The sequence below is a fragment of the Schistocerca gregaria genome, chromosome 1, assembly GCF_023897955.1.
Source record: "Schistocerca gregaria isolate iqSchGreg1 chromosome 1, iqSchGreg1.2, whole genome shotgun sequence".
In the NCBI taxonomy this organism is placed as follows: Eukaryota; Metazoa; Arthropoda; class Insecta; order Orthoptera; family Acrididae; genus Schistocerca; species Schistocerca gregaria.
In genome coordinates, this window is record NC_064920.1 from 990,213,064 (window position 1) to 990,236,638 (window position 23,575).

General features: G+C 41.8%; 1 protein-coding gene across 2 annotated transcripts in view; it reads right to left on the minus strand.

The window, feature by feature from the left end:
* Positions 1 to 11,623: 11,623 nt before the first annotated feature.
* The window catches only part of LOC126278120 (calaxin-like), a 104,466-nt gene continuing 92,514 nt past the window's right edge, over positions 11,624 to 23,575 (minus strand). The window contains exons 4-5 of one of the 2 annotated variants that reach the window (XR_007550650.1): positions 16,559 to 16,870; positions 11,624 to 13,440 (exon numbers count right to left, since the gene is read on the minus strand). Coding sequence is in view for 1 of the 2 variants with exons in the window: in XM_049978007.1 (XP_049833964.1) it covers positions 16,639 to 16,870 (232 nt within the window). In the remaining variant the exon portion in view is untranslated. Of the gene's footprint in view, positions 16,871 to 23,575 lie in introns of both variants that reach the window. The other variant, XM_049978007.1, reaches the window with a different exon arrangement.

Genomic DNA, 23,575 nt, shown 5'->3' on the forward strand with positions numbered 1-23,575 from the left:
ATAACAACATCAAAAAATAATTAATGTAGAGTATTGAAATTTCGGGAATGCATTTAGCTGGATAACATATCTAAGTGTTTGCCTCTGCAAGACGCGCGAGATAACCTACTAAAAATGCGAAATACTGGTACATTAATAACCGGTGTATCCACCAGAACGCTGAATGCAAGCATGCAAACGTGCATGCATTGTGTCGTGCTGGTGCGGGATGTCAGTTAGTGGGATAGAGTTCCATGCCTGTTGCATTTGGTTCGTCAATACAGAGACGGTTAACGCTGGTTGAGGATGATGCTGAAGTTGTCGTCCGATCACGTCTCATAAGTGCTCGATTAGAAACAGATCTGTTGATCGAGCTGGCCAAGGCAACATGTCGACTCACTATAGAGAATGTTGGGCTACAATGGTAGTGTGTGGGTGAGCGTTATCCTGTTGGAAATCATCCGCTGGAAAGCTCTTCATGAAAGGCAGCACAACAAGTCGAGTCGCGAGACTGACAAACAGTTTTGCAGTCAGGGTGTGTGGCATAACCAGGAGAGTGCTCCTGCTGTCATACGAAATCGCATCCCAGACCATAGCTCCAGGTGTAGGTCCAGTGCGTCTAACACGCAGACAGGTTGGTTGCAGGTCCTCAATTGGTCTCCTTCTAACCAACACACGGCCATCACTGGCACCGAGGCAGAACCAGCTTTCATCAGAAAACACAACAGATCTCCATTCTGCCTTCCAATGAGCTCTCGCTTGACGCCACTGAAGTCGCGGATGGTGGTGGTTTGGGATCACTGAAATGCACGCTACAGGGCGCCTGACTTGGAGCTGTCCTTGAAGTAACCGATTTGTGACAGTTCGTTGCGTCACTGTAGTGCCAACTGCAGCTCAAATTGCTATTGCAGATGCGGTCCCATGCGTCATAACCACAGGCCGACTACATAGGTCATCCCTCTCGTTAACACTCCGGAGACCGTTCTTCTTGCGGCCATACATTCTCGTGTCTACCGCTGCCATCAGTCAAGTACAGTGTCTACATTTCTGCAAAGTCTTTTGCAATATCAATACTTGTACAATACGCACAAGTAACATCCAGTTTCTAGTAGCCATATTACACGAACTCGTTCAAACTCAGTGAGGTGTTAATAATGGTGTCCTCTTCGCCTTAACGGCTTCCGTGATTAACATCAACTCACCATGTCCAATCTGAAAGATAACTGATGCTCAAGACCATTGCAGCGTATATTTAAAGCACACTTGATTTGCATCTTCAAAGCGGCGCTACTAGCGCCACACTTATGCGACTGGTGCACAATGTGAACAGACTTCATACATAGAAGCATGCCAACCGAAATTTGTTTGTGTCACACAACTCCTCCTGGCCGATGCGATTGTTTTCTGTCTGTCTTCAAATTACTGTAGCACAACCGTTTAGGATAGGGAAAGTTAGTTTTGTGCAATATTCTGAGCACAAATTACAGCCAGGTGCGGGCTGGATTGCAGTGATTTACGCATACTAGCAGTCGCGAAGGCAAATAGAGGCCAGAGGGGCGTAGGACTGCCAGAGAGGGCACACACAGCAATTTTCATGGCGCAAGTCACAGGCAGAATGGGGTCACTGACCAACCTATGTCTTATGCGTACGTGACGCGAAGCGGAGCATTAGCGAAACAGAACCGCGCAGACGAGTTTAAATAGGTGCCATTTTCTAACGAGATTGATTCAAGTGTGGCAGCTCTCCTGAACGGTTGGGCATGTCACACAACCGGCTACACACAGCAGCTAATGGGCGCCAGCGTTCCAGTCCACGGCGGGTTGTTGGTTCGACCCCATGAGGCCGACGCGGGGTCCAGTGGTGGGCCACTCCACGGCTCAGTACTGTGGGCAGTCGTCGTAGCTTCCAACACACACCGGAGGCATCCCGAGGCTAGGGCCGCAGATTCGAATGCCGGATCATGAGCATTTGTTGTCGCCACTTCCTAAGCCACGCTGGCATGGGAACATGGTTCGGACCATCTAGCAGTTGTCAGTGGGCCGCTCGGCGACTGTTTGGAGCGACGCGGAGGCAACCAGGAGGGGGACAGCTGAGTTGGAAGCCAGTGCAGCCTGACACCATCGGAACTCTGCAGCTGACCAAGGCCAGCTCAACACAGCATTGCATTGCACAGGCCACTGAGGTGCTTCCTCAGCATTGCGGGGCCCCGTGGTGATGCAGACCAAGAGGAATGAGGGCACTGTAATTGGAAACAATAAATCACTTGAAAAGATCGGACGAGTCTTAGTACGATGCCTTCTACCTTATTCCACTAGATTTTGCGTCTCCAACCACTACACTACTCCTGTAGCACAAATTGTTGTGCCTTGGAAATTGCACATGCCTCAGCTGGATACAAAGAAAGCACAAACTCTTTCAATCCTCACACAAAATAATAGCATACTCAGTATTAGCGATCGATGACCAGAAAATTTGGAAGGGGCAGGATAGTTATTTTCCTGGAGGCAACAACAGGACTCGCAGCTTTCTGTAGAATCTTCTTCTGGGAAGAGCTGAATTGATTTACGATGTCGTATTCATTCCTTGTGGATTCACAAACCTTGTGGCCCGAGTATGTCCGAAGCATTGTTTCCCGAGCTTGGGAAACAATGCTTCAATTGGTTAACAAAATGGTTCTGAGCACTATGGGACTTAACTTCTGAGGTCATCAGTCCCCTAGAACTTAGAACTACTTAAACCTAACTAACCCAAGGACGACACACACATCCATGCCCGAGGCAGCATTCGAACCTGCGACCGTAGCGGTCGCGCGGTTCCAGACAGCAGCGCCTAGAACCGCTCGGCCACCTTGGCCGGCAATTGGTTAACAGCTGAAACCATGTAAAAAGCATGTGGTCCGTAACCACTGGAAGAAAACTTGAACTCGATACCACTCAGCCACAGTTTTTGACAGGAGTGCAGGATTTATTGCACTGCTGCAGTGGCATTGGCTTTCTGCAACTCAAACTTTTTTAACGACATGGGCTTAACTTTCTTCCCTGCTAAGAGCAAAACTAAAATGTTCAAAACATATCGTTCCATAGTGTATGGTTTCATCCAGAATGATTCCCACTTCGCAGACACATTCACCTTGTTCTGTGTATGGGTTTCTTGATGAACAGACTTGGTGTGGTTTTTTTTTAAGTACTCTCGTCGAGTATTGATATCTTTGAGTATTTTTGAAGAAATCCCTCGAGGGATGGAGTGTTCATGTTATGAAGGGGAAATCCTGCTTGTGTAAGAGCTGCGCATAAATCACTATTGAATTTTTCTTCAAGTATTGGCTTCTTACAGAACACCGTTTAGATGCATTTCTTAATAGAGGTTTCCGTGATTTGTTTGAAGAATCTTTTTCTTTTGCTGTTTACTGTTGGAAACATGTTGTTTGCTGAGAACCCACTAGTGTTTTTCATCTAATAAAATTCCTGAATCGCAAGCAGTACATTGCAAACAGTTCCACCATTTTCTATGAAGTCTTGTTTAAACTCCTGAGTCAGAACAAAAAATCGGGCACTGGACGTCACCGGCATGATCAAAATGTAGTAATACACTCGGTTAGTAACAGACGTACACTCACAAACAGCAGGCAACTCATTCTGCTGAAATTGAAAGTATAGAATAAAATACAATTGTCATTTGCATTGTTGCGGGGTATTTATAGTGGTAAGCTGAGAGAAACAGGATTCATCGTATAAACAATTTTTTTCGTTGTTGCAGGTTTGCTTTCAGTCTCGCGTTTACTGAAGGCAGTACACATACTATTCCTAAGCTGAGGAGAAGTAACTGAAAGTTAAATGTTTTACATTGATTTGAATTCGTGTACAAATGGAATTAAACTCAGTGAAATTCCTCTCTTATAAATAATAAAATCTTATCAGCCAGATTACTGAAAAGGTACAGTACAATTAAAATGGGAAAGAGGGCGCTTACGTACATTGTTGGAGGAAAGAGGTGATAGAGGTCCCAAACAAGGGGAAAAGGGCACGAAAAAATGTGTGTTTTTGCAACTAAGGGCAATGGTAACTACACTTATGGTGAACTTAAGTAGATAGGTAATTTGAAAAATACAGTTTTGCGTTTAAGTTTCAAGCTTTTGCTTTTGAAGTAGATACTGGACACCAGCACAAACTTAAGTAAATATATTTCAGAATTAAGGTGCACGGGGAGAAACTTTCAGCTAACTATGCCAAGTGGCCTGGACAAAAGAATGCCAGGACATAGTATATTTTACATCTTTCTTTCGTCGACAAACTATCAGGCTTCTAATGATACTAACTAGCACGTCGTTCTTCAGAATGGGAGCGGAACAGATTTTACTAGATTTTACAGCATTAATTAATTTATTGGCTCCAACATCAATCTCTTCCCTGCAGACTGACCCTAACAGTAAGGGTGGAGGATGAATTTTGAAGATGAACAACGCTGTGACAAAAATGCAGAGTACGGCAACAATGTTCCATAATAAGGCATAGAGGCTGGGTGGCGCAGACGCTTTCGGCGTGGTCAAAACTGTGGTCAAACAAGTGTGAATGACGAAGAACTAAATGGCAGACCATCTCCCGGTGAAGTATCGGGAATCAAATGCTTCAAATGGCTGTGAGCACTATCGGATTTGACATCTGAGGTCATCAGTCCCCAAGAACTCAGAACTTTACCTAACTAACCTAAGGACGTCACACACATCCATCGCCGAGGCAGAATTCGAACCTGCGACAGTTGCGGTCGCGCGGTTCCAGACTGAAGCGCCTAGAACCGCTCCGCCACCCCAGCCGGCTTATAGGGAATCATTCCAGCTGTCTCTGGCCAATCAAGATGACTTCTTTAATCACCTAATTACCATGGAAGAGTGCTATATGCGCCGCTATAGCCCCGAGACAAGGGAGAAAAACTCGCAGTGGAAACATGTCGATTAACCATCACAGGAAAAGGTGAAATTCAACTCGGCGTCGAACCGAGTAAAGCTGAGCTTTTCTGTTTAGGACTGTTATTGTGTCGTGTTAACACATTATGCTGGTCAGGAGCAAACCATCGAAAGTGCACACTACCGAAATCTCATTATGAGTATACGGGAGGCAGTGAAGTCGAAGAGTCGGGGTAAAATGGCCAAGGGAGTGTTTTTGCTCCACAACAACGCCCCATCTCTCTCCACCCAGGGCACAGTCACACATGCTGCTCCTGTGGAGTATCAATTTTGCCATACTGCATGTGGCCAGGAGAAGTCTACTGGTATCAACATAGGCCATAATTTGAAGAATACATTTCTAGGTAAGTACAAGTGGAGCACAAAATGGTATGGTAGTGAAACGAGGACTGTTCGAAAAGCGGAAAAGATGAGAATCGCAGCATTTGAGATGTGATCTTAACAAACGAATGCTGAAAATTAGGTGGACTCATAAGGTAAGGAATGAGGAGGTTCTCCGCAGAAGAGAAAATGGATATAGCCGGCCGCTGTGACCGAGCGGTTCTAGACCCTTCAGTCCGGAGCCGCGTTGTTACTACGGTCGCAGGTTCGAATCCTGCCTCGGACATGGATGTGTGTGACGTCCTTAGGTTAGTTAGTTTTAAGTAGTTCTACGTCTAGGGGACTGATGACCCTCAGATGTTAAGTCCCATAGTGCTTAGAGTCGTTTTTAAAATGAATATACGGAAAACAGTGAAAAGAAGAGGGGAGAGGATTTTAGGACAACTGTTAAGAAATCAGGGAATAATTTCCATGGTATTGAAGGGAGCTGTAAAGGGGAAGAACGGTAGAGTATTTAGTTTTATTTATTTATTTATTTATTGTTCCTTGGGACAAAATTAAGGAGACGTCTCCATGATCATCGAAAGAGTCAATACATGAAATTATAACAAGATGGTGGAAACAGATAAAATGAAATATAAGAAACATATTCAGGCGACCAGTAGTAAGTTTAAATAAAGAAAATCAACAATGCAACACTGGAAATTGCTTAATTTTTCAGCTCTTCCAGGAGCTCCTCGACAGAATAGAAGGAGTGAGCCATGAGGAAACACTTCAGTTTAGACTTAAAAGAGTTTGGGCTACTGCTAAGATTTTTGAGTTCTTGTGGTAGCTTATTGAAAATGGATGCAGCAGAATACTGCACTCATTTCTGCACAAGAGTCAGGGAAGTGCCTTCCACATGCAGATTTGATTTCTGCCTAGTATTAATTGAGTGAAAGCTGCTGACTCTTGGGAATAAGCTAATATTGCTAACAACGAACGACATTAAAGAAAATATATACTGCGAGGGCAATGTCAGAATTCCCAGACTATTGAATAAGGGTCGACAAGAAGTTGTCGAACTTACACCACATATAGCTCGAACAGCCCGTTCTTGAGCCAAAAATATCCTTTTTTAATCAGAAGAATTACCTAAAAAATAATACCATACGGCATAAGCGTATGAAAATATGCGAAGTAGACTACTTTTCGCGTTGAACTGTCACTTATTTCAGATACTATTCTAATGGTAAATAAAGCTGCATTTCGTTTATGAACAAGATCCTGAACATGGGCTTTCCACAACAGCTTACTAGCCATCCGTTCCGTCTCGCTTATAATATGCCCATTCTGTAGGATCAAAATATCGGTTCTTGTTGAATTGTAAGTTAGAAACTGTAAAAACTGAGTCTTACTGTGATTTAGCATCAAATTATTTTCCTCAAGCCACGAACTTATTTCATGAATTACATTATTTGATACTGTTTCAATATTACACACAAGATCCTTCACTACCAAGCTGGTGTCATCAGCAAACAGAAATATTTTTGAATCACCTGTAATACTAGAAGCTATATCATTTATATAAATAAGAAACAGCAGTGGCCCCAGCACCGACCCTTGGGGAACGGCCCACTTAACAGTGCCCTATTGGGAGTGAACATCACTACCATTCTAAATATTGCGGAGAATTACCTTCTGAATTTCTGTTCTTAAAGTAAGAGCCTGAAACGTCCCCTTTGAACAATTATACATGACTGTGCTTAAACTGACACACAATATTTTTATCGCAACGCAATCTGACTTTCAAAAATCCCTCCAGAGATGGCCCTGACTAACATTAACCTATACCTTTCACAAATCGCTTACCTCACAAAAATCTTGGTTACTCGAACTACTGCAATACAGCGAGCGCCACTACTGCCAGCTAAATAAAAGATTCAAACTACTGAAGGCACTAACTACTGATAGGGATAATTTATAAATGAAAGATTTTAATAGAGAACAAACAATGTATTTACCTTACTAGCGATCAAAAGTCATAATGTATATAGCAGTTCATGACATCCAGTCATACAAATTTCAAAACTCCGCCATCTCTCTCCCCACGTCCACCACTGCTGTCGGCTCACGTCCAACTCCGCAACGCTACGCGCTGTTCACATCCATCTGCCCAACACTACAATGGCAGACAACAATGCAAACCAGCCACAGACTGCGCACAGCACAGCCAGTGATTTTCATACAGAGCGCTACGTGGCGGCGGCGTTACCAATATAAGAACCTAAACAGCCTACTTGCAAGGCGAACCAATTGTAAGCACTCCATAATCATCCAACTTCTGCAGTAATATTTTGTGGTCAACACAGTAAAAGCCTTTGTTAAATCAAAGAAAACACCTAGCGTTGGCAACCTTTTATTTAATCCGTCCAAAACCTCACAGAGAAAAGAGAATATAGCATTTTCAGTTGTTAAACCATTTCTAAAACCAAACTGTACATGTGACAGCAAATTATGTTAATTTAAATGCTCCAGTAACCTTGTATATACAACCTTCTCGATAACTTCATCTTACACCGATGGCATAAAAATAGGTCTAAAATTGTCAACATTATCCCTGTCTCCCATTTTATAAAGTGGCTTCACTACAGAGTACTTTAATCCGTCAGGAAACCGACCACTCCTAAAGGAAAAGTTACAGATATGGCTAAGTACTGGGCTAACATACTTAGAACAATACTTCAGTATTCTGCTAGATACCCAGTCATATCCATGAGAGGTCTTGGTCTTTCGTGATTTAATTATTGACTCAATCTCCCTCTTGTCAGTATCATGGAGGAGAAATTCAGGTAACAGTCTCGGAACACCTTTTTCTAAGAGCGCTATATGATTCCCTGTTAGGACTAGGTTTCTATTTAGTTCACCTGCTATATTCAGAAAGTGATTATTAAATGCTGTAAATTTATCAACTTATCAGTAACATGGACATTCCCACTACGCACTGATTCTATATCCTCGACCTGTCTCTGCAGACCAGCCACTTCCTTTACGACTGACCATATCGTTTTAATTTTATCCTGAGACTTAGCTATCCTCTCTGCATACCACGTACTTTTTGCCTTCCTAATAACTTTTTTAAGCAGTTTGCAATACTGTTTGCAATGGGCTCCTGCATTTAGATTTTGACTCTTTCTAACGTTTTGATGTAATTTCCACATTGTTCTGCAGGATATTCTTATCCCTCTAGTCAGCCACCCAGGCTGCCTGTTTGTGCTAATACCCTGTTTTGAACGTTCTAACGGGAAGCAACTTTCAAAGAGCAACAGAAAAGTCTTGAGGATAGCATTATATTTATCGTCTATTGTATCAGCACTATAAATTTCTTGCCACTCTTGTTCCTTCATAAGGTTTACAAAGGTCTCTACAGGAACTAGACCAGCTTTCCTAAAAAGCTGATAACTATATTTAACGTGTGTTGCAGCATAAAAATCTTTTAGAGCTAAAATTTGTGCATCATGATCTGAAAGGCCATTCACCTTTTTGCTAACATAATGCCCTTCTAGTAATGAGGAATGAACAAAAATGTTGTCTATGGTTGTTCTACTATTCCCTTGCACTCTTGTTGGAAAGAATACGGCTTGCATAAGATTTTATGAATTAAGGAGGTCAACCAGCATCCTTTTCCTTTCACAGTCACTTATACAATTGATATTGAAGTCACCACACAGAACTGACTTTTTGTATTTCCTATAAAGTGAACCAAGAACCTCCTCTAGCTGTAGCAAAAATGATGCAAAATCGGAGTCTGGCGATCTATAAATAACAACAGATAGAAGATCAGTTCTACTAAATTTAGCCACACCTGCACAACATTCAAACACCTTTTCATTGCAGTACTTTGATGGTGGGATGCCGTTTTTCACATACATTGCTACTCCCCCACACCATTAAAAGCTCCTAGAAAAGCTGCCAGCCAACCTGTATCCTGGTAAAAGAAGCCTCTAAATTATCTCCTTATTTAAGAAGTGTTCAGATATATCAATAATTTCACAGTCAACATCTATAAGCACTTCGCCCGCATCTCGTGGTCGTGCGGTAGCGTTCTCGCTTCCCACGCCCGGGTTCCCGGGTTCGATTGCCGGCGGGGTCAGGAATTTTCTGTGCCTCGTGATGGCTGGGTGTTGTGTGATGTCCTTAGGTTAGTTAGGTTTAAGTAGTTCTAAGTTCTAGGGGACTGATGACCATAGATGTTAAGTCCCATGTGCTCAGAGCCATTTTGAATCTATAAGCACTTCACTAACTTTATCTCTAATACCTTGTATATTTTGATGAAATATACTAATTCCCTCATTACTGGGATACCTAAGCTTTGTCGAAAGTGGTTCCTTTGTTAGAGAGACTTCCCTTAAGGAGGAACACCTATCAGCTGACTTCAATCTAAAAAAGGTGCATCTCTAACACCCACTAGTACACGAATTTTCCCATGAGTGATCCCACGACCCCCACCTATGCTGTCGCCTATAAGCTTTGCCAACCTCCCCTTCCCATACCTGTTGAGGTGCAGGTCATGTCTAGTGAAACCCGTCCTGCTGATAGACTTCACTGATACCACTGAAATGTGACCCAGAGATTTGAAAGCATCCAGCAAATAATTAAGGAAGTAGGTAGCAGTTGTTACTGTGGGGTGAAAAGCTTGTCACAGGAGAGGAATTCTTGGCGATCCGCATCATATCAGTCAGGATACTAACGAGTCAACAAAGACCAAAAAAATTACATGTATAAGTAGGCTGTTTAGGTTTCCTCATTGGTAACGCCACGTAGCGCTCTGTATGAAAATCACTGGCTGTGCTGTGCGCATTCTGTGGCTAGTTTGCATTGTTGTCTGCCATTGTAGTGTTGGGCAGATGGATGTGAACAGCGCGTAGCGTTGCGCAGTTGGAGGTGAGCCGCCAGCAGTGGTGGATGTGGGGAGAGAGATGGCGGAGTTTTGAAATTTGTAAGACTCGATGTCATGAACTGCTATATACATTATGACTTTTGAACACTGTTAAGGTAAATACATTGTTTTTCTCTATCAAAATCTTTCATTTGCTAACTATCCCTATCAGTAATTAGTGCCTTCATTAGTTTGAATCTTTTATTTAACTGGCAGTAGTGGCACTCGCTGTATTGCAGTAGTTCGAGTAACCAAGATTTTTGTGAGGTAAGTGATTTGTGAAACGTATAGGTTAATGTTAGTCAGGGCCATTCTTTTGAAGGGATTATTGAAAGTCAGATTGCGTTGCGATAAAAATATTGTGTGTCAGTTTAAGCACAGTCATGTATAATTGTTCAAATGGGACGTTTCCCATGTATTCTCCTGATTTTTTTTTATGATCCTTAGGCCGTGGTCCAAGGCTTATTTCTGGGCGAAATAGGAGCGCCAGTGTTATTATGAAATGCGAGGCAGTGTTTCTTCAGACATGTATGCATATATGCATGAAGTTTGGGGCTGACCGTAATACGTGCACGGATATCCCAAGCGGCTAAGCTGAGCGTTCGCGTAATGCGGGAAATCCAGCTTCGAGTCCCCGTCTGGAAAAATTTTCGCTGTCGTCAATCTAAGAAACAGCCTAAAGTGATCCTTATTCGCAACTGCCCATAGCTTTCTTGTTTATTTCTGTCCCTGATGTTTCATCCCCTAAGGCTGGAGACACAATAAAAAGTAATAAAGGTTCAGATAGCAGTTTAAAGTTTCGTGCCACAATGCTGTCGACATCGTCACAAACTATAAAGAATCAAAGAGCAGTTTCAAACTGGTGTTTAAGTGTTTATGGTCACTTGTCTCCACCATTAGGAGAGGACATATTACGGACATAAATACCCTTTGTATCACTGCCTAAGTTCGACGAACCAAAATTCACGAAGGAAGCAAATACTAGCTTTGAAAGCCTACGAAGATCTCCGCGAAGTCATCCATCATTGAAATAAATGTGTGGCATTGAAAGCTGAGATGATAATTGACTGTGTTTGGGTCATAGGACACATTATGATACATTGTAACACCGCCACAGCACGAATGACACCTCTTGTCCATAGAAATGGGCCGGAGTCAACACGGTATAGCTTATCCAGACTTCCTCTTTCTTAAATCACAGTGAATGAGCCTCTCGCATTTGCCAGTATGAAGGCACACACAGTTGTCTTGCTGAGAGATGCCCATTCAGAAGGTATTCCCACCGCTGCTCCAATTGCTCTGCTGTCGTATTGCTTTCCTTTATTCGTCGTCGAAGTGCAAATTTCAAATTTAGAAAGGAACAACTCGTGACAATGATACGGGTAGTGAAATTACTGTGACTTTTGATGTTAAGAGGCCTGTTCAAAATTCACTAAAACAGTCATCGTGAGCTAAAAACAGTTTATTTACAGAAAAATAGAAGATAATGGTGCTAATTATGATACTTACACACACACACACAACAGGAAATGTTATCAAGGCGTAAGTTCTACATATATATATATATACAAATAAACAATATATACAAAAGACCATGCCTATATTAAATTAAGTCATACAATACAACTCTAGCCTCGCATCGTGCGGCTGCATAGTCACACAGGCTGAAAGCTACAGCTACGTTAAGTAAGGCACAAAAATTAGTTATTATTGTTTGTGCTCTGTATAAATTTCCAAGTGATGCAAAACTGTATCGGCGCTATTGTTATAAAGAAGCTGTAAGATTATTTTAATATCTGCAGTATAAGACATTAGTAACGGTTGCTCTCTCACAATATGAATTATATAACTAGTTTGAGCAAATATACATACTAAAAAATACGTCTCTTAAAAGTAGTTATTTATATACTCTATTATATATCTCTTCATTCTATGTACAATTCATGGACGGAATCAGATAACACAGCTTGTACAGATCACTGCACTCTGTGGGCGGAATCGTTTTGTACTATTCAGAAAAAGTGAGCAAAATAAATGGTGCTTTTCCTACATCTAAATCTACAACGTACAGCTTCCCTTTGCCTTCATTTGATGATTTATTAATTATCATTAACATATTCAGTAACTTACAGATTAGAGTCTGCAAAAATGTCTCATGAGTGAAACATATGCGTAAGTAATATAGTGGTTCTTCTGATTTATGTAGCTCACATGGAACATCTGAACCTAGCTCTCATGATTTATCGCGTTCTGTCCCACCCGTGTAAAAGTACATAGGGCACATGACAAAGGGAAACCGTGTTTCTAATACTAGGTAAGTGATCATAAGGCTCCAGGCTGTGCCGGACTACTTCTGTGTTGTGTACATACTTCGCACTACTACATGTAACAAAAATACATTTCCCAATAGCATACTTTATTGCATTGCGCCAGTATGTATCTATGTGCGCTATACTAGTTATTGCTTTCATACTGACAAATATCTACATATTTTCCTCTAAATATTGCAAGTTTATTTAACAAGACGTATATACATATATAGACATACATTTGAAGTTTGATATATCTACATAGTTAATCTGTATTCTGAAGATGATTGTACAACTCTTAGAAGTAACACCAAGTTCATTGTACGTTTGCTATATGATTGGATATTAAAACAAAACAGTCGCTATTTACAAAGCATATTGCAGAAGGCCAGGGCACACTTTCTCAACATCACTACATTTGATTATATGTTGTGCTGGCACCCCTTGTATCCGTGTGTATTGTTACAGATACAAAAATATTAATCAGGTAACAGTTGGAATAGATAAGAGTTCCAGTGCAGTTCGGCAAAAAGTACTCAACAGACACTATACTCTGTTTGCATCGTGGTTATGAATAACCACTACAAATATTAACCAAGATCATTGTGTATGCAGAAAGAGACTATGACTGACAGTTATTGATCTTTTAGGCTATTTACCAGGTTTTGTAATTTGTCGTACGTGGACCATACAGTGTGATTCAATAAACATTGGCCATGAGTTAAAACCCTAGAGACTTAAGCGAAATCTCAAAAAATAGATCCTATTTACGTCTCTACGAAGCAAAATACCATTTGTCATATATACTTTTTCTAAGCTCTTTCACTTTCCTGCATTTTTAAATACGTGCAACACCATCCCCATATCAGCTGCTGCTGACGATGAGTATAAGCACTGAGAAAGAGCGCCAGGAGAGATCATTGTAGTAGCGTGAGGAGAAGTGGCAGTCCATCTGAAATGTAGCATGCAGCATGAGCTTCATGGGTTTTGTATTTACTCTTTGAATAGTGCGTTCGGTTACCAACTGACAGATAAATCTCATGCGATAATCAAGGATTATCTCATAATGGAGCTTCGATAATGAGAAATTAAAATTATTTTCCATTGTAATTAGGCAAAGTACGGGACCACAGTTTATTGAATTAGATGATATTGTTGGTGCACAGTTTATCTTAGCTTACTGTTCAAGACAGAAAAACATTATAAGTTGTTCTATGCAATGATGAGACGTTAGCACTTCCAATAAAAGTAATGAGTCATTTACATATTCTTCTGACAGTGCGAATAAAATTTGTTTAAAGATTTTTAAGCTTTTGCAAGAAACTGCACTGACTATATGTGAGTAAACTACTCCTTCAAAAAAACACAGAGATGGCTCATAATTTTATAAATAAGTAGAACAGGTACGCTATTTTCCCAAACGATACGATTACTGCTCAAATTACTCTAATTCTACATAAGATAGCAGGAATGTCGGTGAGTCTTTGCTCATCTCCAAAAGCATCCGAATAAAGGTTGTTCGACAAAAAGTATGTGGAATATTGACGGCTGGGATATCCCGAATTCGTTGAGCTGCCTGCGTAGGGATAGCTCCCTTCATTCGCACAACTTGACCTGCCGTTGTCGTAGCGTGAGTGTTGTGTATTACATATGAACGCTTAGTTTATGGAACTGCAGTGAGCGCATGTGCCATCTCTGTGATTTTTGTGATCACACAAGAGAAGGGAGAGGGTAAAACGCTATGCAAGAATGAAGCCTACTTCGCTTGAATAGCACCAAGAGGGACACAGAGCTTAGCGTCCCCATCCAAACGTCTGATCACTCGGTGAACAATTTCACATTCAACGAGACACTGCACACATGTTTGGAATTTAGTACTGGGCAATGGTACAAAATCTGGTTATGAAGAACTTGGGTCAACATCTTTCTGCTCTTCCTGGCCAAAAGCAGGTTTTCCGCCACCAGGACTCGACTGTTACTCAATCGACTGCCACCATAAAAGTTTCCGTTAGCGAGAAGTGTGTAATTACACAATGCAATGAAAGCCAGTCACGTAAATCTGAGTCCTGTGGCGAAAAGATAGAGAATTGTGTTCTGGCATAACCGGAAAATTTGTTGCTTGTTGCTCAGACAGGAAATAGCGACACATCTTCAGTAAGATAGAACGGCGGAAAGAAGTAAAGCATTGTTAAAAAGTGAGATGAATTAATGTTCTAACCGGGACTGCGAAATAAAGAATGGAAATATACAGGGCAGTCAAATGAAGCTGGTTCAGGAGATGTTTAAAGTTATTACTTGCACAGATAATAGGCATTGCCATTTTGTAACACTTTACTGTCCTCCGCTTGAACTATATTTTATGCACATAAGTACAACAAAAGTATAATGCCGGTTATCTGTGCAAGTCATACTTACAGACTTTGTGGATCAGTTTCAGTTTGGCTACCTTGTAATAACTCTGGTAGTATAAGAAGAATTGAGTTTCACAACAGTACTTTTCTATGAAGCCTAAACTTGATCCATTGCACTAAACAGCACAGCTTCTGAATACAAAACGTTCAGTAACTATTGTAAACAATTTCTCGCTAATGTTAAATCAGCCTGAAGCATAAGACAAATGTAACGATAATATGAGAATGTGCAGGATGTGCCAGAAACGTTACGACAAACTTCAAATGTCTTCAGAGGGTGTTTTGAGGAACAAGTGGAGGATAGGAACCAATGTCCGGAAAAATGTGACTTTGTACGCTGACGGACCGTTGGCGGATCGCCTCGAATTGTTTTTTGTTATTCTGTGATCTCCACTGATTGCCCCTTTCATCAGTTGGGGAGATGCTGTATTTCCAGGCGCTGTCTCCTTCCTATAAATGCGATGCTCTGTTGTCTTGGTTTTGGACACGAGTTTCCATCTGCAGTTTATTATTTATTTTCCTCTATGCCGAAAAACACTAGATTTTAGAGGGTACCAGGAGGAAAATAAACTGCGGATGGGAACCCGTGTCCGAAATCGTCATCCACCGAGGCAACAGAACATCGCACTCATATGAGACAAGGCCTTTCTATGCAGCAGCTAGCTCCTACTTCTTCTTTGGCGATCGTGTCAATCGGTCGTGATCACTGAATAACAAACAACATTCCAGGACGTTTCGCCTACGGTCCGTCAGCGTCCTAAGTCAAGTTTGCTGCCAAAGGGGTGGCCTAAGCGGTAGGCGCCGGCGTCTGTTACTTCGATGCTGTGTAGCGTCATTGGCCGACGATTCCAGACACGGCTTCCCATCGTCGATTTTTAGTCAGGGCTCCCTCCACAATCCCTCGAAATCTGTCGAACATTTCTGGGACACCATGCGTACTTCGTGCAATGACCTAAAAACAGCAGATACTAGACAATAATTAATTAGAGCATACTGCTGGAGACCTTTTTCTGCCAGGCGTTGTAGCTCGGTAATCGACAGTGTTTCCAATCCACATAAAGGTGAGAGCACCTTCGTTTGACGATAACATCGTCGACTGCAGAAGCAGACAGACACATCCTTGTGACCGATAATTAATCTTTCATCATCAGTGCCAAGAGAAGCTGAAGAACGCGATATGAAATTAGTTGCAAAAGCGAGACTCGAGACTTGTATGTGCTTTTCTTCCTCTTCACCTTCCCCTTCCCCCCCCCCCCCCCCCCCCTTGGTTTTGACACTATGTTATTGCGGTCTCCACTATATAGTCTAGTATAGCATTCCCGTTGTTTAGATATCTTCCACGTATAGTAAGTTTTTGTATGTTTCCATGTAGATCGAATGCTCTCACAATCTCTAAATTTATCGTTTCTGAGGGCATTTAGCTGCTCATGAGGCTAATACTTATGTTACTATTGGTAGGTAGTGACACTGTCCTTTCTACATGTTTAGTGTTCAGACATTCGATAAGTCAAAGAAAAATACACAAAAACCTGTCCAGAATTCATGCTTTCGAAAGGGGCTTCAGTGATTCGAGATGAAGATAATAAGCAATGAGTACACTAGTAAGAGTATGAAAACATTAATTGTATTAATTTAGAATGTGTGATATTAAATATGTACATTTGCAGAATGGCAGGATAACGGGGACCGATTGAAGTGTGTAACTCGATGGTATGCCACTCGGGACTGGTACTCCCGAGTCAGGGCTGGGGCTCCCGTAGGGTGGCCAGGAAGGTGTGGCACGCGCTCTCGGCTGGCAGGCACTGGCCGAATGCCTCCAGCAGCAGCGGTTCCGCCTGGACCGCCTTCTGGAAGTCCTGGAAGGACACCTTGCCGTCGCGGTCCGCGTCCAGCTTGCGCAGCGCCAGCTCCACCAGGTCCTTCACGCCCTCGTCCGGATCTTCGTCGTTCGGGTGCTTCACCAGGCAGTTCCTGCGCCGACACACACATATCTAGTTCAGTGGTAGTCAACCTGGTTATTGCTGCCCAATAGTGAACGCTCCAGCTCTCACGGTGAGAGGTAGGCAGTTAGGGCTTAAAGATGTTTACACTACTGGCCATTAAAATTGCTACACCAAGAAAAAATTCAGATGATAAACGGGTATTCAATGGACAAATACATTATACTAGAACTGACATGTGATTACATTTCCACGCAATTTTATAATGGAGCTTCAGTAATGCGAAATTAAAATTATTTTCCACTGTAATTAGACGAAGTACGGGACCACAGTTTATTGAATCAGATGATATCGTTGGTGCACAGTTTATTTTAGCTTACGACTCAAGACACAAAAACATTATAAGTTATACTATACAATGATGAGACGTTAGCACTTCCAATTAAAGTAATGAGTCATTTACATATTCTTCTGATGAAGCGAATAAAATTTGATTAAAGATTATTAAGGTTCAGCAAGAAACTATACTGTCTTTATGTGAGTATGGTACTCGATCAAAAAAAGACAGAGATAGTCCATAATTTTATAAATAAGTAAAAAAGGCAGGCTATTTTCTCAAACCACTTATTTTTATATCCGTAAAGAGCGCAGCGTAAAACAAAAAGAAAGAAAGCTACGATTACTACAGAAAATTACTCTAATTCTACATAAGATAGTAGGAATTTCGGTGAGTCTTTGCTCATATCCAAAAGCATCCGAATAAAGGCTGTCCGACAAAAAGTATCTGGAATATTGACGGCTCGTATATCCCGAATTCGTTCAGCTGCCTGCGTAGCGATGTTTCCCTTCATTCGCACCATTTCACGCGTGTCGTCGTCGAAGCGTGAGTGTTGTGTATTACATATGAACGCTTAGCGTATGGAACTGCAGTGAGTGCATGTGCCATCTCTGTGATTTTTGTGATTACACAAGAGAAGGGAGAGGGTAAAACGCTACGCAAGAATGAAGCCTACTTCGCTTGAATAGCACCAAGAGGGACACAGAGCTTAGCGTCCCCATCCAAATGTCTGATCACTCGGTGAACAATGTCACATTCCACGAGGCACTGCGCACAGTTTTGGAATTTAGTACTGCTGGGCAATGGTACAAAATCTGATCATGAGAAATCAGTACCCAGAACAACCACCTCTGGCCGTAATAACGGCCTTGGTACGCCTGGGTATTGAGTCAGACAGAGCTTGGATGGTGAGTACAGGTACAGCTCCCCATGCACCTTCAACACGATACCACAGTTCATCAAGAGTAGTGACTGGCGTATTGTGACACGCCAGTTGCTCGGCCACCATTGACCAGAAGTTTTCAATTGCTGAGAGATCTGGAGAATGTGTTGGCCAGGGTAGCAGTCGAACATTTTCCGTATCCAGAAAGGCCTGTACAGAACCTGCAACATGCGGTCGTGCATTATCCTGCTGAAATGTAGGGTTTCGCAGGGATCGAATGTATGGTAGAGCCACGGGTAGTAACACATATGAAATGTAACGTCAATGCGAACAAGAGGTGACCGAGACGTGTAACCAATGGCACCCCATACCATCAAGCCGGGTGATACGTCAGTATGGCGATGAGGAATACACGCTTCGAATGTGCGTTCACCGCGATGTCGCCAAACACGGATCCGACCATCATGATGCTGTAAACAGAACCTGGATTCATCCGAAAAAAATGACGTTTTGCCATTCGTGCACCCCGGTTCGTCGTTGAGCACACCATCACAGGCGCTTCTGTCTGTGATGCAGCGTCAAGGGTAACCGCAGCCATGGTCTCCAAGCTGATAGCCCATGCTGCTGCAGACGTCGTCTAACTGCTCGTGCAGATGGTTATTGTCTTGCAAAAGTCCCCGTCTGTTGGCTCAGGGATCGAGAAGTGGCTGCACGACCCGTTAAAGCCGTGGGGATAAAATGCCTGTCACCTCGACTGCTAGTGATACGAGGCCGTTGGGATCAAGCCCGGGGTTCCGAATTACCCTCCTGAACCCACCGATTCCATATTCTGCTAGCAGTGATTGGATCTCCATCAACGCGAGAAGCAGTGTCACGATACGATAAAACGCAATCGCGATAGGCTTCATTCCGACCTTTATCAAAGCAGGAAACGCGATGGTATGCATTTCTCCTCCTTACACGAGGGATCACAACAACATTTCACCAGGCAACGCCTGTCAACTGCTGTTTGTGTATGAGAAATCGGTTGGAAACTTCCCTCATGTCAGCACGTTGTAGGTGTCGCCACCGTCGCCAACATTATGTGAATGCTCTGAAAAGCTAATCATTTGCATATCACAGCATCTTCTTCCTGTCGGTTAAATGTCGCGTCTGTACCACGTCATCTTCGTGGTGTAGCAATTTTAATTGCCAGTAGTGTATGTTAACTTTTGACATAAAGTATTTGGTAAGTATTTATTATTGTACGCTTTGAGGAGTGACGTTCATAAAAACACACACTATGTAATAGATGCATCATATCCACAGTTCTGAAGATACCCAATGAAATTCTGTACTATTCTTTATATGAAATTAACACAATTACTGTTAGGGTCTTTAGATTACATGTAACTAACATTTTTATTGAATTAAACAAAAATTATTTTCAAGAAATATTGTAGGTATATTTCTGTCAGAAACTATTCAAGATAATTCTATAAAATTGTCAATGTTTAATCTCTTGGCATATAGTAAGCTACTCTCGTGAGATTTTTTAAATGTATCCAATAGAAGGATTTCAATAATTTTGTTAACTGTAATTCCGTAAATATAAAATAAAATTGATCCAGAATTCCAAGCGCTTGACCCCTATCTCAGCTTAGACTCAGAATTTATAAAATTTACTCTAGAGACAACATTTAGTCGGTTTATACATATAAGTGTACAAACTTTCATAATTTTGGCCTTCATAGATTCTGAGAAAAAATTACATAATTTTTTTAAAATATAATTTTCAAGGAATGCAATCTAAAGTTGAACCTAATGTTTTTTCTTATGTCATCTCTTCAGAATGCCCCATATTTGTACTCAGGGTCCTCTTTCCACACAAGCTGTTTCTTGTTTTCTACCTTCTTTCTTTTACCAGGTCTTCAACTGACTTTGCAGCTGCAAGATGTCTTGAGTGAATTTTCTATCTTAGAGTCCATTCTCTATAATACCCTTATCCTCCCTATCTTTCCTTCATTAAATTACAAGGACTGCATCATAAGTTGCAATTCTGATAATTGTAGCAGATATAGATCTGATCTTCAGCCTTTTCTGTAGCACCACATTTCAAAAGCTTCTATTCTCTTCTTCTCTAAGCTGTTTATCGTCCATGTTCCATTTTCATACATGGCTACACCCCATACAAATACTTCCAGTAGAGTCTTCCCGACTCATAAGTATACATCGAAGTACCAAAGATCAAATAGAGAGTTATGTAAACAGGCAGAAAATGGAGGTGCGGTCAGCATCGCCTTTATAAGCCAAGAAGTGTCTGGCGCAGTTGTTAGATCGGTTACTGCTGCTACAATGAGAGGTTATCAACATTTAAGCGAGAAGCATCTTGTCTGGTCGGACGAGTCTCATTTCAAATTGTATCGAAAGGATGAATGCGTCCCGATTTGGAGACAACCTCACGAACTCATGAACCCTGAATGTTAGCAGGGGACTAATCAAGCTAGTGGAGACTCTATAATGGTGTAGGGCGTGCAACTGAAGTGATATAGGACCCCTGACACATCTAGGTACTACTCTGACAGGTGACACGTACGTAAACATCCTATATCATCACCTGCATCCGTTCATGTCCATTGTGCATTCCGAAGGACTTATGCAATTCCAGCAGGACAATGCGACGCACCACACGTCCATAATTGCTACAGTGGCTCCAGGAACACTCTTATGAGATGAAATACTTCCGCTGGCCACACGACTCCCCAGACATGAAAATTATTGAGCATATCTGGGTTGCCTTGCAACGTGCTGTTCAGAAGAGATCTCCGCCCCATCGTACTCTACGGATTTATGGACAGCCTGCAGGATTCATGGTGTGAATTCCCTCCAGCACTGCTTCAGGCATTAGTCGAGTCCTTGCCACGTTGTGTTGCCGCACTTCTGCGTGCTTGAGGGGGCCCTACACGATAGTACGTAGATGTACCAGTATCTTTGGCTCTTCAGGGTATATTCGATGTTAACAAATTTCTCTTCTTCAGAAATTCTTTTCTGGCCATTGCCAGACTACATTTTATTTCCTCTCTACTTCGGCCATCATTAGTTATTTTGCTACCCAAATAGCAAAACTCATCTACTACTTTGTGTCTTGTTTACTACTCTAATTCCCTCAGCAACCCCCTATTAAATTCGACTACATCCGATTATCCTTGTTTTGATTTTGTTGATATTCATGTTATATTCTCCTTCCAAGACACTGTTCATTCCGTTCAGCTGCTACTCCAAGTCCTTTGCTGTCTCTGACAAAATTACAAAGTCGTCTACAAAGCTGAAAGTTTTTATTTCTTCTCCTTCTCATTCCTACTCCAAATTTTTCTTTGAATGCCTTTACTGCTTGTTCAACGTACAGATTCAAAAACATCAGGAATAAACTACAACTGTGCCTCACTCCCCTCTTAACCGCTTCTTCCCTTTCATGCCTCTCACCTCTTGGAACTGTCGTCTGTTTTCTATACGAGTTGCAAATAGCCTTTCGCTCCCTGTGTTTCACCTGTGCTTGATCTTAATGACAGTGAAAGAGCTAGGGGCCAATGGTAATTTCCGCTGAAAGTAGAGAGGAAGCTGATGGCTGAAGTCGTGATCGGGACAGGAAGCTGTGAGGCAGATGGCCATTTTAACAATGAAAGGCAGTAAGGGGTGGAGACCTGTTACAAAGTTACAATCAATCAAGGGACATGCCGATATTGCATATATTTAATATGGCCGTTGTGGTGCTATAAATGTAAGCATAAGAACTTACGATCAAATTTTAAGGGCATTCCGCTAACAAGGTAGAGAAGGAAACACTTTAGGAAAAATTAGGATGAACAGAGCTATGCCCCGACAAAGTTTCGATCCAATTAAAAAAATACATGACACATGCTAATGGCATATTTATTGCAAAGAGAGGACATTTGCAGGTAGCGGCGAAAATGTGGATAGATTCTGTTGGCGTGATCGAAAGTCAGAAGTAGTGGTAGTAAGAGTTTAACCAGGAAACGGGGCGTCTTCACTGTGTGACTGACCACAATAGTGCGTTGACAGAGCATCGGTCAGACCAGTAGGAGCCTCAACCGGCTCGCCAAATGGTTTTTCTCCGTTGACAGTGCTTTGTCCGGTCAAGTCGTGCTCACGTCAGGGCCTTAGTAAAAAGTCACTTGGCAGGTAGTCTGCAGCCGTGTATAGAATGGTCAATACGATTTTCAGTGACTAGTTCGACTTAAATTGTATTTAGCTCTGAATGCTTTCAACGTAAAGGCAGGCGGAACATCAGCTCTCAATGTAATGTAGGTTAAGTGTCGTAAGTGTACAGAACACAATACTGAATGTATAAAAATGCAATTACTCTATTAAAAGGTCTTACACAGTGAAGGTTCAAAAGCATACATGCAACAAGCCAAATAAATGTATGTACAGTAAATGAATAAAGATATGCTGTCTGCAAAATCCGCTTCTTCTCGATTTGATTCTGCAGCGTATCTCGCTGTCTAGCGGTTTCTCGTTACAAACATCCTTTTAAAAGACATGTATGCTTCTATAGACAACTGTTGACGCTCAATGAGATTTCCACACTTACTGTTGCATTAAAAGGATGTAACCATGTGAATTTATTGGTAGGGGCATAAACATCCTTCTTGTCCCAGCAGTACACACAACACAAGATGCAACATAAGATGGATCGTCAAAGAACATATATCTCGCTACTCCAGGAGGCTGTCGAATGCGGGAACAAGACGACGTAGTGCGACATTTCTCTGCACACCGAAGAGTGTTGTTAAATAATGACATTCGAGTTAGATCAGATGTGGATGGATGGATGGAGTGGGTTGTATGGGCGCACGACGGCGAGATCTTCAGCGCCCGCTCAGTAACAGATTGAGACGAGTGTCAAGAAAATACTCAGAACAGTAAGATAAAACAGAACGTAAAACACAGGTAACAAGCTTGAAAAAAAAAGTGCCTACCCACACCGAAGTGTGGAAATAAGCATGCCGTCAGCAGTAAAACATGGACAACACAGTAAGAAAGTGGTAGAGGGAGCTAAAACAATATAGCAGATGGAAGTGGCTGGCTGGCCGCAAGAAAAAAAGGGAGGAGCCAGCCACTTTGCAATACACTAAAACCTCCAGCCTAAAAGTTTAGGCCAGAGTCCAGGCACATCACAAAACTTCAAAACCCTAGACATACATATCTCATCATTAGCTAAAACACAGGGCACATCCCCATCAACTTGTGCTTCTGCCCTTGCATCGTAGATCAAACTAGCGATACTATTAATATAATATTTCTCGTCACGAACTAATTAAAAGATACCTTTATAGTAAAATTCCTGAAATTGTTTTATAGTAAAGTATAGTCAAGTGAATTTTCATTGTAGAATTCTAAATTACACGCTGATGAGAATTCTGAACGAAATAATTATCTTGCTGATGCATATACGATATTACTACGTTATTACTGCTGTAACCGGGAAAAATTTAGACCTGTTTTTTTCGGCTGTA